The sequence below is a fragment of the Zerene cesonia genome, chromosome 5, assembly GCF_012273895.1.
Source record: "Zerene cesonia ecotype Mississippi chromosome 5, Zerene_cesonia_1.1, whole genome shotgun sequence".
NCBI classification, from domain to species: domain Eukaryota; kingdom Metazoa; phylum Arthropoda; class Insecta; order Lepidoptera; family Pieridae; genus Zerene; species Zerene cesonia.
In genome coordinates this window covers 3,843,142-3,858,709 of record NC_052106.1, presented here as the reverse complement: position 1 = coordinate 3,858,709, position 15,568 = coordinate 3,843,142, and the positions used below count along the sequence as shown (strand labels likewise).

General features: G+C 30.8%; 1 protein-coding gene across 3 annotated transcripts in view; it reads right to left on the bottom strand.

Annotated features, from left to right (window-relative positions):
* The window catches only part of LOC119839976 (cGMP-dependent protein kinase, isozyme 2 forms cD4/T1/T3A/T3B), a 107,878-nt gene that overhangs the window by 39,702 nt on the left and 52,608 nt on the right, over window positions 1-15,568 (bottom strand). The window contains exons 1-2 of one of the 3 annotated variants that reach the window (XM_038366455.1): window positions 9,811-9,864; window positions 2,727-3,231 (exon numbers count right to left, since the gene is read on the bottom strand). The exons of the other annotated variants lie outside the window; for them this stretch is intronic. Coding sequence (XP_038222383.1) covers window positions 2,727-3,148 — 422 coding nt within the window. The 5' untranslated portion in view covers window positions 3,149-3,231; window positions 9,811-9,864. Of the gene's footprint in view, window positions 1-2,726; window positions 3,232-9,810; window positions 9,865-15,568 lie in introns of those variants that run through there. 3 annotated transcript variants of the gene reach the window in all.

The following is a 15,568-nucleotide window of genomic DNA, read 5'->3' as shown; positions in this document are numbered from 1 at the left end:
TTTACGAATTTGTAATAGGTCATTATAGATAATTTTTTATGCGTTACATCTCATATTTTTAAAACATTTTAATAAATTATTGAGGCAGCAATGTACTTATTCATCAATTTCAATAACCACACTATAACAGTTTAAAACATTCAAAAATGGCCATAAAAATAAATATAGATTTACAAATATACACAAAAATTTTCTTAAAATAAATATATTCATTAAAATAATGTGTGTGAATTTTACCTTCGGAATCTATCTATCAGAAAAACAAATTAACAATTAATAATATCCAACATATTTCTTTGCAAGTTAATTACTCTTAAGAAACATAGACTGGTCATTACTGAGACTGTAATTAAGTCCTGCTTTATTAGGAAACAATTAGCCGACACATGTTTTTTATTTACTATAAAAAGCATATTCAATGTAGATTCTATATTAATTTCCTTATAAAATTCGACAAAAAATCTATGCGTAATCTCACATAGCATATAGCCAATATGAACAAACTTAGATTTTGCAGTAAATGTAAGACATGAAAACGACGCGGATTTTTAAAGTTCATTATAATACCTGTGAGATGGTAGTCATTTACAAACAGACAGTTATTAAAATATATACTACATTTCCTAATTTTGATTTCAGAATCACTTCATTCCGGTATAAATTTAATTAGTTATATAAAGAGACGATTAATTTGCGGATATCTCAAATAAATCTGAAACTGTTAGAACCAGTATTTTATCATAGAATATATTGAATGTATACAGTTAATTTCTTTTTAATGATATATTATTAAACTCAAATTACATGCACACTCGAGACAATGATTGTTATAGCCAAGGATTCTCTCAATGAGACAGTTTAATGACAATAACCTTTAAATGACAACAAATTAAAGCAATGAATCGCGATCAACTTCGGAGTATTAAATACATCTTATAATTGCTTCTAGTCTTGACAGTTATAAATTGTATATGTAATATACTTTTGAACTTATCATAACACTATGTTATTTATTGTTTTATTAAGTATAACATACACGCTGCGTGTTTTTGTAACGTAATGCATAGCGAAATTAAAAGATTTTATTTATCATTTGATAAATTAGACATAATAATAATAGAACTTTCAGTTAGCTTGTAATGTTAACAAATATAAATTCATTGAATATTGACCGAACAGATCAATAATTAACTAAAAATTACGTTTTTGTATGATGTTACGTTTAGTAACAATGAATGGCAGAAAAGCTCGCCTAGTAAGTATATTTGGTAGTAATTAGCCATCCATCTAAAAACATAAAAATGAAGATCGCCGGGTTCAATAGAGACAAATCTGATGTTATGTTTAATGAAGTCCACGTACGAATATGCTATAAGGGTCCAAAATATTAATTCGAGCATGACTTAACTTACTACAGTTGTAAGATTGTGATAGTGATAGGCATGTCTATATCCGTATATAATAAAGCCGATAAGATCAGATAAAAAGAGCGCGGAGGTTTCGTAAAATGTTTACAAAAAATATAATCGTATTATATGTAATAAGGGAGAAATTACAAACAATTAGATATTAATTTAGAAAGGCTTGGACATTTTCATGTCGCAATTAAATAAAGCTGACAAAATACGATCGCTTAAATATAATGAATAGTTAACACTAAAATAATACTCATTCGTCAAGTCCCAAAAATAACTACATATACTTACACATCGTTAACTCGAATGATGTAATAAAATAAATGTCAGAGAGATCAATGTAACTAAAAGTTTTGAGTAAATCTCTTGTTAAACTAAAATAAACACTACACTTAAGATAGAATATTATAACACAAAGATTGTATATCGTACACCACACACATATAATTAAACATTATATTTATAGCTCCATATAAATAATTAGATCAACATGTTAACGCATGGCTGATAAATTTATTTTATTAAGGTCAGTGCAGTTTTAAAACTAGAATATGTTTGCATTATGTAAGTCGTTATAGAACTTATTATTAAACTAAGACATAGTTTAAAGAGATATGTGAGTTTTGTTATACATGATATCATATGATTATTAGTAAAGAATGAAGAATAAAATAAAATCGAAGACAAACTGCTGAAATTGGTAAATCTTCCAAAGATTTCAAACTACGATTGCAAATATCGCAAGAAACACTCGCAACATAAAGAAAACACGCTAAACTTTCCGCGCAGACTGATTGAACTCATCAATTCAGCCAGTTACATTCGTGTCATGAATCGTGTCAGCCAAAGGCGAGGACACGCAATAAAGTTCGAACGTAATTATACCAAATGCGAGTACGAAGGCACTCCGGCTAACACATGTTGGCCTCGAGTCGACAGCACCATAGCTGAGAAAGAAATTCACTGCTGATTGATGGATATCGATACAAATGTTGTACAGCACGTATTTATTATAAAAGATTTATAGCTATCGTGATATTGCTTTGAATGAAATATACGTGCAATTTGTAAAAACGATCTCGATTGTGACCTTCGTAGCTTGGTTGGGCAATTTAGACGTTTTGAATTATGTACATGTTTACCTGGATGATGTCTGGTTTATATTTCAATGACGTAAACAAAACAATTAAGTTTCCATTTGAAATCTAGTGAAAGTCTGCTACAGCCTATAATTTATTATATATTATATTATATGATTTAAAAAGAAAAGCGTAGTTTTTCATATACTGGTAGAGGCATATAAATACTCACTTTAAACTTTTTATTATTTTAACCAACTTCATTTCAGGATCCTGTGTCAAAGAAGACAGAGGCTCGGCTGATATAGCTGTTCTTTTCAACCTGGGTTCACCTAAACGGAACACCCTGGTATTTTCTACACCAGGAGATTTAATCACCAGGCACTCTTCCTCCACTTCCACACCATTCCGTTGCATGTCGATCATTTGTCTAGTTAAAGGTTTGACAACTTGACGAAATTTGTCAATTTCGTTCTTCAAATATCGTATGGTTGTATCTCGATCGTCAATTTCATTTTCTAGCATTGCTATTATTTTATCACGCTTCTTCAATTCTTCAGTCTTCTCCATGACCAGTCTCTTCAAGTCTAGGTACTTCTTCTCCAGTTTGAAGTAGTGGTCAATTTTACACTGTGTTGTGTGTGTGTGCGACATGATCACTAGTTTTTAAATCACTGTACCAGACTTGTATTTCACTTACACACTGCAAACCATTGGCATGCTCTCCCTTTATAGCACTGAATTTTAAAATTTACATTACGTTTATAGAAATCGCTGAGTCGAGCAACACTGCTATTAATGTACTTTTGCTATCAGCTGTATCATCGATAGGACCAGATAAAGGAATGTACGAGCCACTTATAATATGTAATAAGCGTAAATTTAGTTTACACGTTTTGAGTAGATATTGAAAATCGATCAAAGCATTATACTCAGTATTCTATTAATATTGGAATTTCCCATATTTTATCCCAATTCTAATGCTAATGTTTTGATTATTTTAAAATGTAATTTTTAGTTTCATAGCATTGAATTTTTTTATAAATATTTAAAATTTTCTTATTTTAAAATGATTATAAATAAAAGGAATTATGAGAGAGTATTTTTAGTACCAACAGCGCCCACACCTCTGCATGGGCTCGACTTTAAATGTGCCCATTGTTTCCTCGTTAATTATGCAAGACGTCATTGCATCAAGCGTGAGTCTATAATTCTTTCTCACTACATTGAACAGTACTCAATGACACTGCATTGTGGTGCGACCACTTTTTATAGAAACCACCACGTCGACCATGTGTCACATTTAATTGGTGTTTATTGAAATATGACTAACGATTTAATGAACAAAGGACAAGTGTTAAAGTTGGTTTGTTTGGGCTTGAAAAAGAGCAAATTTTAAAATTTTATAAACGAGTTTGCATTAAAATATAATAGCACAAAAATCCTTGGTTATATTATTTGACAATATCCTAAAAATAACTGCGTAGTCCTATTGATATTGTAAATGTTTCAGTTTAATGGCCCTTTGTAACTCAATGACGTCAGAATAAATATGGATAAATATATAATTGCAACGAATACAGACTATATGTAATTTATAGTACAAAAAAACAATAGTAGAATTGATCGAGCGATGCATCGGGCTAAAGCTACTCTCATAAATTGAAGAATTTAGTTTATAACAATCTTTCTTTAAATACCAATACAACAGTAATAGCAGCTTAAATTATCATAATAATTTCATAGACAGATTTAATTATTATAATGAGTGTTTGTATGTGGGAGGATATAAATAATTAAACATAAGGTCGACAAACTAGTTGACTTATCGACAAACGCCTTATACTTTTAATTAAAAGGTCAACAAGAATAATTTGGGACACACGTGCTATTCTATAATAGAACATCTTATTGAATATCAATTGTGATTGGTCTATTTTTAAGAATTTATATATATATATATATATAAATATAATAATAATAAAAACTATTGACTATATATACCTACTGGATCCACCCGGTCTGAATGCTTGTTATTTCAGAGTTCAAACTACGATTTTTTGCAAAGATGTAGAAATTTTATTGTATGAATAAATCAAATTTCTCCAGGAAAAAAATGGATAACCAACATGAACTTGGATAATACGATAAATGTTATAAATGAAACGAGAGTACTAAGAGTAAATATAGTAAAAATAAAAGAAATAAAAATAGTAAGAGTAATATAAAAAAAAACTTTTTTGAACTGACCAAAGAGAAAAAACTGATTTCAGTATTAATGAAGCAATGATATTTTTACCTTCATACATTATGTATTATTTTACTTATAGATTAGAAAAGATAAGATTAACAGATATTTTGTCAAAAATTACGTATGTCACCATTGTAAAGACCAACTACTTTTTAATTGCACAATAAGTTTTACAATTGTGTTATTGATTCTATGTGTAATTGATTAAAAAAGATACAGATTGAAATATTTGCGTGGTAAAGAAAGTACCAATAACCAGGCAGACTATAACTTAATGACGAGACATAAACCTCATAATATGTAAGCAACTTTCATAAATTCTAATTTATAGTCAAAAACTATTTTATCCATGGAGACGAGCTGTTAAAATGTCTTCATAGTTATTTCCAGACGTGTTATCGATAGATTGCTTATCGCGTGGATTACAACTGACATTCATCAATAATATGACATAAATATGGTACAGGTAAACATAAAACATATTATCAGTCCAGTCTAAGATGTCCTAGACTCGCTTATGTTGGACAAGAGCCCAGAAACACGTGGTTTCAGTAAAAATGTATTTTCGTAAAATACACGCATTAGTCATTTAAGATGAACTACGTTTGCTACAGAAACAAATAGACAATACATGAAATTCTATTTTGTATCGAACTTTTCTGACTAGGAATCATTTGATTTCTTAACCTAAAATAAACATCGTTATTTCTGAAATAAGATCTAGGTACAATATTGGAATTCCAATAAATATTATAAGCTTGTTAACCCTATAAATACGTGCGTTATATTATTACCCTAAGCATTTTTATTATGATATTCATCAACGACGGAACTCTAAACTTTTACATTTATTTGGCTTCTTCTAATTCAAAAGCAATAGCCAGATAATTGATTTAACCAATAAAGATTATAATTTCAATGTCGGCAGATTATAAAGCGTATGATTAAGAGCTTGTTTGATCTTTTAACCTGTTATTTCTTTACATCAATAAATTTTGCTAATGTATGATTTACATTTCCATAAAGCATTTATGATTTAATTGTATATTATTAAACACAACTATCACTTTGAATTAATATTCTTAATACATCTTATTTTTTATATGTAATTTTATAGATGTGCAAATTTCATTTTGTTAAGATTGAACAAACAGATTTGATTGTAGCAACATATCTATATTTAAAAAACCAATGAAAATCAATACTTGATACGCTGAAATTCATCTAGGCGGATGAACAAAGACTTTCAGATCGAAAAACCTGTTAATTGTTTTCCATAGACTGAAGTCTCGGCAAGCTGGATGGTATTTTTATTTCGATACTATAGAACAGATAATATAATACCATACTAATACTGTAAGCAGATTTTCAAAACCCACAAATAGAAATCAGAAGACACGGCGTTCCGGCGTTCTCAAAACAACGGAAGTTTTTCAATTAGCAGCGTTTTTACAACTCGGGCGCAGTCTAACGGCTGGTAGTGTAATTTGCATACGCAGCAAAAGCTATCAACATAGTAGAAAACATCACACAGCTAGATAATCTTCTTTGCTTGACGTCACATGACGTTAAGCCTGTTAGTCGGAGCTGACAGGCCGCAGACTAGCTATTTATGGGCTTGACGCTATCATGACATCGAAACAGCCGAAACCATTAGGGCAGATTACGTAATGTAGTTGACACATTTTAGTGTATTTTTTGCTAAACAAGCAGATAAAGGTATCGCTGTGTACGGGGAACGAATGTGTCTCGAAAGTTGAAAGACATGAGTAAAATTAAGTGAGATTTATATGCTATTATATATTAACGACTTCGTTTGTCACAATAGGGATCTAAAGACATTTTTATTAGTTTTGAGAACTATTGATATATATAATTTAAAAACGACACACAAAATATGAAATTTTTGAAATCCAGCACACCCAAACTTTACACAAATGACAGACTAACTCTTCCAAGAATTTTACGAACTTTAAATTACTTTCTATAAGAAAACCTTGACACTAATGAATACTGAATAATGCACCAATGTCACGTTAAAAAAAGACCGTCACTTTTATAGAAGGAAACTAAGCAGTATGTATTTTCGTATGATGACACTGAAGCGTGGTTATACATCTGGTAATTATTGTAAAGCAAATTTATCTTAGTAAAAACTGACACACCGTAGAATAGCGAGCAAAAATCCTACTAGTATTATAAATGCGACAGTTTTGGAGTCTGTTTCAGTAAGGATGTGTGTGTGTTTGTTACTATTTCACGCAAAAACTACTGAACCGATAGCAATGAAATTTGGTAAGTAGACTGGCAACAGTTGGGTAACTGAAATATTATAAAGGCAACTTTTTATCCCGATATTCCTACGGGGTACGGACTTACGCGGGTGAAACCGCGAGGCGCAGCTAGCAATAATTGCGCGTGGATGTTGCAAAACTCAAGGGAGTTCCTTTGAGTTGTAAAGCTTATGTGGATAATTTTGATGATTAAAATTGCTATCTAGACGGGGTGGAATTGTAAATTCCTTTGTAATTATATTCATTATCGGTTATTATATATATCTGTTATATATATGTTGAATTTGAAAGTCTTAAAGGCGTTCCTAAATTGAATCATGTATGGTGCATTGTATTGTACTCATGTAATATTTAAATTAGTAACTTCTTTTAGATAGCGTGTCTGTTGGATGCTGATGTTTTACATTCTTGTTATATGGTACATATTCTTTTCTATCTGGCAAGGATTTTTTTAAAATTTTCCAAAGAAATAAGTGGAACAGTATACAAGGTCCGGGAGGATAAAATAAGTATTTCCCACAAAAGGTATCACTGAAGTAGGATACGGACATGGGACTTTAGACTTGGGACTAAAATGGGACTAAAAAACAACAATTTCCTGTAAAACATAATAACACCTAAATCGTTTAAAAATCCACGGAGTAATCGAAAAAAAAAAATGATCAAAAGATTTCAAAATCTTCGTGTGAGGAAAATGTAAAGTGAGTTGGAGCTAAAGTAAATTGAATGATTAAAATGTGCTTTAAATCAATATAAGCTTTACACATATTTCAATAATTCAATATAACACTTCGTTATTTTAATTACATATGCAATTCACACTTTGTTGATTAATAAATTAATGCAATTATCCATAAATGAAAATGCAACTATTTAATTGCTTTTACATTCGCCATGATAAAATCTATCAATTTTATTGAATGACAGAAGTTCGCCATGACTTCGCTCGTTCTTTATTTATTACCACAGATTGTAAAATATGAACTATTTACTTAGTGATTTTGTTTTTAATATCCTTTTTACGCGCTGTCTTACCTAAGGACGAAGCTACGGGAAAATGCAAGTATTTCTATAGCTCATGTGTTATACTGGTACATAAGCTACATGACTACCTAATATAATTAAAAAACCATTCAGTGGTGTGAAAGAGTTATAAACATACATACAACTTCATTCGTTCGGATCGGATTTTCGTCACAAAGAAGGATAAACTATTTATCATATTTAAGACATCATTTCTCCGTTCAGCTATAAATAGAATAGATTACAGATACTGGCATTGCAACCGGGAAGTGCTCGAAGGTTTATCGGAAGTCAGCGATGCGTTACGTTAAGACACCACGTAGAAATTTACTTGCAAGTGGGTATGAAGCGAGTACCCACATTGAATACTGAGCAACATATTGTAAATAAACAAGCCCTCAATACTTTTTTATGTAATGGAGATCATTTTGCATACAATTTTATGCAACTTCAATCTTATCCTATCCTATCCTACAAATATCATAAATGCGAAAGTTTGCGAGGATGGATGTATGTGTATGTGTATGTTTGTTACTCTTTCACGAAAAAACTACTGAATTGATTGCAATGAAATTTGATATGTAGATAGCTGGACAACTGGAATAGCACATATGCAACTTTTCATTCCGATATTCGTACGGGATACGGACTTACGCGGGTGAAACCGCGGGGCGCATCTAGTTCAATATAATTGCATACAATTGTACGTACAATTTTATAATAGCCATTGTTTTTATTAATTATTTCAATTCACCGGACTTAATCCAATTAACAGAATAATAAAGACGAAATTTTAGGTAATCGTTTTGTCCTTGTATATTTTTGGAATATATGTATACCTAGTTTTCGGTGTGGCACGCCATTGAATAAATGTCTTTATGTATGTGAAATTAACGCAAAAATGTTTTATCTAAAATTATGAGATGAATATAATGAATCGTATTTATTTGTTATGAATATTTATTATTTTGCATCTATTTTCTTATGATAATGTTCGTAATATTTGACATTTGGTAGTAAATGCATGTGATTAAAAAATATCCTAATTATAGGCTTATAATAAACTAATGACTACAATTTTTTCTACAATTTATTAAAAATGCTAGTCGATTTGATTTATGTTGAATCAATACATCTTGCTGAATATACGATTATATTTATGTATTTTATATAGTCATACATTTAAACGCATGACACCTTGAAGCGCTTAGTATGTCTGCTCGTAAAAATTATTAATGTAATTTTATTCATTTTAATCATAAAACATCGAAACTGTTCATAACAATTATTTGTTTTTCTTTACATGACCTGCGATTCATAGAAATAGGAAATCCAAATCATGCCCATCTCGGTAAAACTAAATAAAAAAAAACTCCTTCTCTTGTGATAGCTAAAAACCACAAATTCACTAGTAAATAATCACCCACTTGTGAATTTGAAATAAGTAGTCACCAAACAAGTCACGTATATAACAAACATATACTTTTGTAATTTGCCTGTCCCGTGATGCTGTCATTATTTTAAAGTTTACTTCTAGGTCATGTTTTACTGTCACGAAATTAGAAGCAACGCAAGGTTTTTAAATGTAAAAATGCAATTTTAAACGACCAAAGCTTCCAACTTCAACTCATATGTAGTAATTGCAAAATGATATATAAAAAAAATCCATCGCTTTAGCAAAAGTACGCTATAGCAGATAACAAAAAAAAAAAACGAAATTCAAAACACGGAAAAGTAAACAAATATACTTTTAATGAACACTCGCACAATACGCGGATTTTTTTGCGCTCGCCTAACGTACGTTTCGATCAGGCTGCGCCGTTTAACTACTGGGCCAGCTCACCGCGCGCCAAAATAAGCCTTCTATGACTTTGATGGACCTATTCCGAACGTAGCTCCTTGATTGATTTCTGCGTTGACCAAATATATCGGCACGTGTGTTTGAACTACCACCAAATTCTATTTTATGTGCATCAATATGAAAAAACAATATTATTTTGAATCGGATTCGTCCTAAAAGAACTGTGAAGCAAATGCAACGTTTGAGGAACATTGAGATAGGTTTCATGGCTCCTAATTTGTAGTTTAAACGAGAACCCGTTTCCTTATGGAGTGAGTAAGGTCAGAGCATAAGTAAGGCAAGCGTCAAGCTAAAAATATAGAAATCCTCAATTTGTGATGAGGCCTTACAGGTTACGGCTAGCTAAGAATGATTTAAAGACCTATAAATAAAGCTTGTGTTAGGATTAGATTTTAATAATTACTATTTATTATAGAACAGAAGAAATCTATTACATATCTATTAAAGTTTAAAAAAGTGATGGTATTACGTGTCAAAATAGGTATTTAGTATGTATGTTCATTTCTACAATTGAATAGGAAAGTTGAGGCTATACACACAGGGAATATCGAATTCAATACAAATGATAATTTTCTACAAAGCAATGGTTACGAACTTCCTGGGGTAAGGCACCACTACAAATTCTACAATTGAAAGATATGACGACAATTCCCTATCAAACATAAAAAGAATCACATCAATCGGTTGAAAACCCACGGATAATTATCCAGTAACGAACCAAAAAAAAAAAATCATGCGAATTGAGAAATGTGAAACTCTTTCGTCTTTGAGACGTCGGATGAATGCGCTTTGAAGAAATTCAAATAACAACGCGACAGATGGACTTTTTCAAAAGAAATGTTGTTAATCTAAATATATATAGCAAAAAGGTGACTGACATGTGAGTGATTGATCAACGCACAGACCAAACCACTGGACGGATCGGGCTGAAAAATGGCATGCAGATAGATGTTATGACCTAGGCATCCGCTAAGAAAGTATTTTAAAAACTCTACCTCCAAGGGGATAAAAAGGGGAGGAAAGAATATTTATTAACATCACGCGGGCGAAGCTGCGGGCAACAAACAGCTAGTCATAAATGAATTTTTAAAATTATGGTTTAAACTGATCATTGAGATGCTGTTCTTAGTCTATTTTTATACCAAGGTGGCCTTGAAACGTCATAGCCATAAACCTGGTAAACGTCTGCTGTTACAAAAATATTTCGTGTATATTTTGGCTAAATTCTAAGAATTAGTGTCTGAAGTATCTTTACAATTCCTCAGAATTGATAACCACACATGGTGGATGGTATCAGTATAATCTTGAATATTAAACTAGGGAATTACAGGGAATGTGTGATCTGACAGTGAGATTTCAACCTGTCTTTTACTGTACACCTTGGGAGGTGGAAACGCCGAGCGCTACTACAAGTGGTGTGTGAACACATAATATTACTGGACAAGTAACAATACCTAAATGCTGAAATCTCAGTACTTTGAGAACACTGAATAAAAATTATTATAGATTACTTCGCCCAATCTTAATAATCAATCCGAAGTCGCAACCAATATTGATCTAACAATCAATCTTATTAATAACCAATCAACGCATTGTTTTTGTTTTGTCATGCATAGAACGATCCGAAAGTATAAAATACTTTATAGTTCCAGATGTTCATTATTATATTACTTTTAACAATTTTTTTGCTTAACTACTTCGAAATGATGTATATTATTGTTTATTTAAATTAATATTTACTATACAATGTAATATTTAAATTTACGCCCCCTCTAAGAAACTTTTGACACTACACATTTACATGGAAACACACAGTTAAACTACTCCCTAACAGATGGCGTTGTTTACAATACAGTGATAACTGATAAAGAGGACACGATTGAATTAAATCGATAAAACGACATTAAGATCAAGGTCAAATATAAAATGGAATAATATGTTTTATCTTTTGTGATTGGAATTATTGTTATTTTTTTCGACGCATAAGTCACATTTTTATGAAATTGTTCAACGTCATTCGACCTAATTTTGTGTATTACTATGTTTTAAGTCGACTCAAAATTATTTTTGCATTTTAGCGTTGTTCAATTCAATGGGTCTATTTAGTAATTCTAACAGTAAATATCAATAGGAATCGCTTAAAAACAAGAGAAATATTTTAATGTATGAACCGTTCATCGTATGAAATATTATAAGCACAAATTTTCATGCCATGCATGTGTGAAACATGGTTATAAAGCTACAAAATACTAAAGAGTAACGAATTAATGATATAAAGCAAATTATCAATAAAATAAAATCACGGGTACTTGTTAAAACAGTTAGTAGAATGGTAGTACAGGACGGGTCAAATTGATTGCGTGGTCATTGTTGATCAAGTCATGAGTTACATTCTTATGGAGCTGAGCTTGTTGACGTACTAAATATAGAAATGAATATAAATGACTTAGATACAGGGCCACATAATATTAACTCTTGTGACTATGTGTATAATATGATTCCTTTGAGTTCACATGAATGATTCTGTATGATTCTGGTTTAGAGCTGTGTTGTTTGTGTGCGTATGTAACAAGTGTATGTGACAATAAGACAAAAAAGTCATCACTTTTTATTCATGGGTAATATATTTTTAATGTATCCTACAAAACAACCCTCCATAATCTTAATTAAAATAGAAAGTATGCAACAGTTTTGTTTTTTTATTAGACCGGCTCTATCCTATCCTATCCTACTATCCTACTAATATTATAAATGCGAAACTTTGTGAGGATGGATGTATGTGTATGTTTGTTGCTCTTTCACGCAAAATCTACTGAACCGATTGCAATGAAATTAGGTACGTAGATAGCTGGACGACTGGAATAACATATAGGCAAATTTTTATCCCGATGTTCCTACGGGATACCGGATACGGACTTACGCGGGTGAAACCGCGGAGCGCAGCTGGTAATTTATATTAACCATCCCTACTAGTATTGACTGATAACTTAATTGCGAACAACGCAACAGAGCGTTTTTAGAATAATTTTGTCTGAAATAGACAAGAGAGTGACATAGGCTATTCGATTATTATCTAATACATAAAATTCTCGTGTCACAGTTTTCGTTGCCATACTCCTCCGAAACGGCTTGACCGATTTTGATGAAATTTTTTGTGCTTATCCGGTATCTATGAGAATCGGCCAACATCTATTTTTCATACTCCTAAATGATAAGAGTAAGGCAGAGCAGCGTTTGCCGGGTGCAGCTAGTATATTATATTATAGAATTTTCGCTAGCGCTAAAACAGTTCGCTATAATTCAAAAAAACTTAGCTTAAGCCGTTATAATCCATTATATTCTTCACCTACTAAATCTGCAATAGAAATACTGATTCAACATGAATTTGAAATTATTTTATGCACTATACGCAAATAACCCATAGGTACTATCATTGCTCGGAGGTGTTAACGTATTCATATCATTACAACGTTAACAGTTTTAACATATATTAACATAAAAGGCGACATAATACCCACATATTTATTAGAAATTTTATAATACTTGACGGTAATCGCGAAGTGATTACATTTTAGACAGAAAACCATTCTAATTTCACGTCTTAATGACATTTCAACATGTTTTACTGGACACATGGTCTTGACTTGTGTATAAATTCTAGTCTGGTACTTGTCTGTATTGTATTGTTGATATTAGAATTAATTTGGGTATCTATTAACGGCTTCGCTTTATTAACTAGTAAGTAAAATCTAGGAAAATACATTGCTATAACTAATAATGAGTAATGGTGTTTTGTCCATTTCACCGCTATATGTTTCCCTTCGACCATTCAATAATTATTTTCTACAAAAAAGATCACTGACGTTCGTGGGGACAATTCCTATTTCTTAATTGGGACCAAATCTACTAACGGAGATATCGAGTAAAATAACAAAATAAAATTAATTCGAATAGTTTGACGAATGAATGAAGTCTAGGAACGTCTTAAATATTTCACGAGCTTCAAAAAAAAAATCTCAATAATTCACCTGGAACATTCTTAAAAAAGAAATATGTTAGTTACAACATTAATTAGTAGACAACATTAGAGTTATAACATTAATTTATATTATAATAGCTTTTAAGTTCTATTATAATATTTTTATTATAATAAAAATTATATTGAATCAAACATGTATTTTCTGTCGATTACTAACATGACGTAATAAAATAATTGAAATCATTATTATTGCTCTGAATTTTCCCAAAGTCAAGTCAAAAATTTATATGGAATGCAATGTTTGTATAATCATTGTTGCATTGTGTTTTGCATGAAACGAACAGACAATATATGTACGTTTCATATTCTAATGTGGATTATTGTTATATAATTACATAGTAAATGCACAAAGGTCTCCGTTCCAGAACAATTACCATGCGATGCAACAAAATATACTCGTATTATGTTACACTGTAATTGAAGCTTGCTTTGTGAAGTTTACAATATTTAGAATTATATCAATATAAAGGTTCTATGTCTCCAACCATTGTTACAAACGATCTCCTTGTTGTTTCGTATGTGATAACGTTAAAACTAGTAAAATTTGAACAATAATTTTTTAAAGTATATATGTGTTTTAACCAATGTTTCCAACCACGAAAGACAACCACGATTCTTAAGTTTATAATTATTTTGGTTTTATTACATAAAAGCTCCGTGGGATTTCAACCAATTGACGTGATATTTTTTGTATTAGAGAAATTGTCATTTGGTCCCATTTTATAATCTTGAGTAGCAAGTACCATATACCAAGAATTTAAGTGACCTTCAATCTAGAAAAGAATTTTTATTCTGTGCAAACTCTATCCAAAGAATATATCCATTCATTATACTATAATATAAACTACTACACATATAAAAATTGTTTTGTGAGTAAAAAAAAACAACATTTTACGTGATTAATGGTTTCCGTTCTATTTACTTCCCTAATATACATGGCATATTAAATTGAACGCTTTAAGAATTAAAATATCAAGGAATTCAACGGAACATGCGCAGAGGTTTACGCTCGACTTTTTATATAAAATCATTTCTCTATAATTAAGAGTAATTTATGTTTACTCGGTAATTATTTCGCTGATCTCATTTCGCGGTGGTCCGCTCGGCTGATGTAAATTAATTTTTTTTGATAAGCCGCGTGATCGATTATTCACATCTCCCCTCGATAAGGTCAATAATTTCTCTTAATGCACTCTTAATACATCAAAATCACAGTAATGACTTCTTTTTTATGCTTGATATTTTGTAACTTTCACAGTTTTTGCTGCGTTTTATTTTATCAGGGATTTTTGTTTTCCTTAAAGTTATCATTGCTTCTGTAAGCCTATTAACTTGTGATATATCCGATTATTATTAAAACTGATTATTACAAAACCACTTATAATATTATGAATTGTTAAATTAATGGTTTTGTTATAAAATAGACTTATTAATTATATGGCATATAATTGATCGTTTAAGGTTACCTAAACTTATATTATAAAGAGGAAACTTTTAAATGATTGTAACGTTTTCACGCAAAAACCACTAGACCGATATACCTAGTCTTGCCATAAATATTGTAATAAAGAAAAAAGAAAATTGTTAACTGCAAATAACATTTATT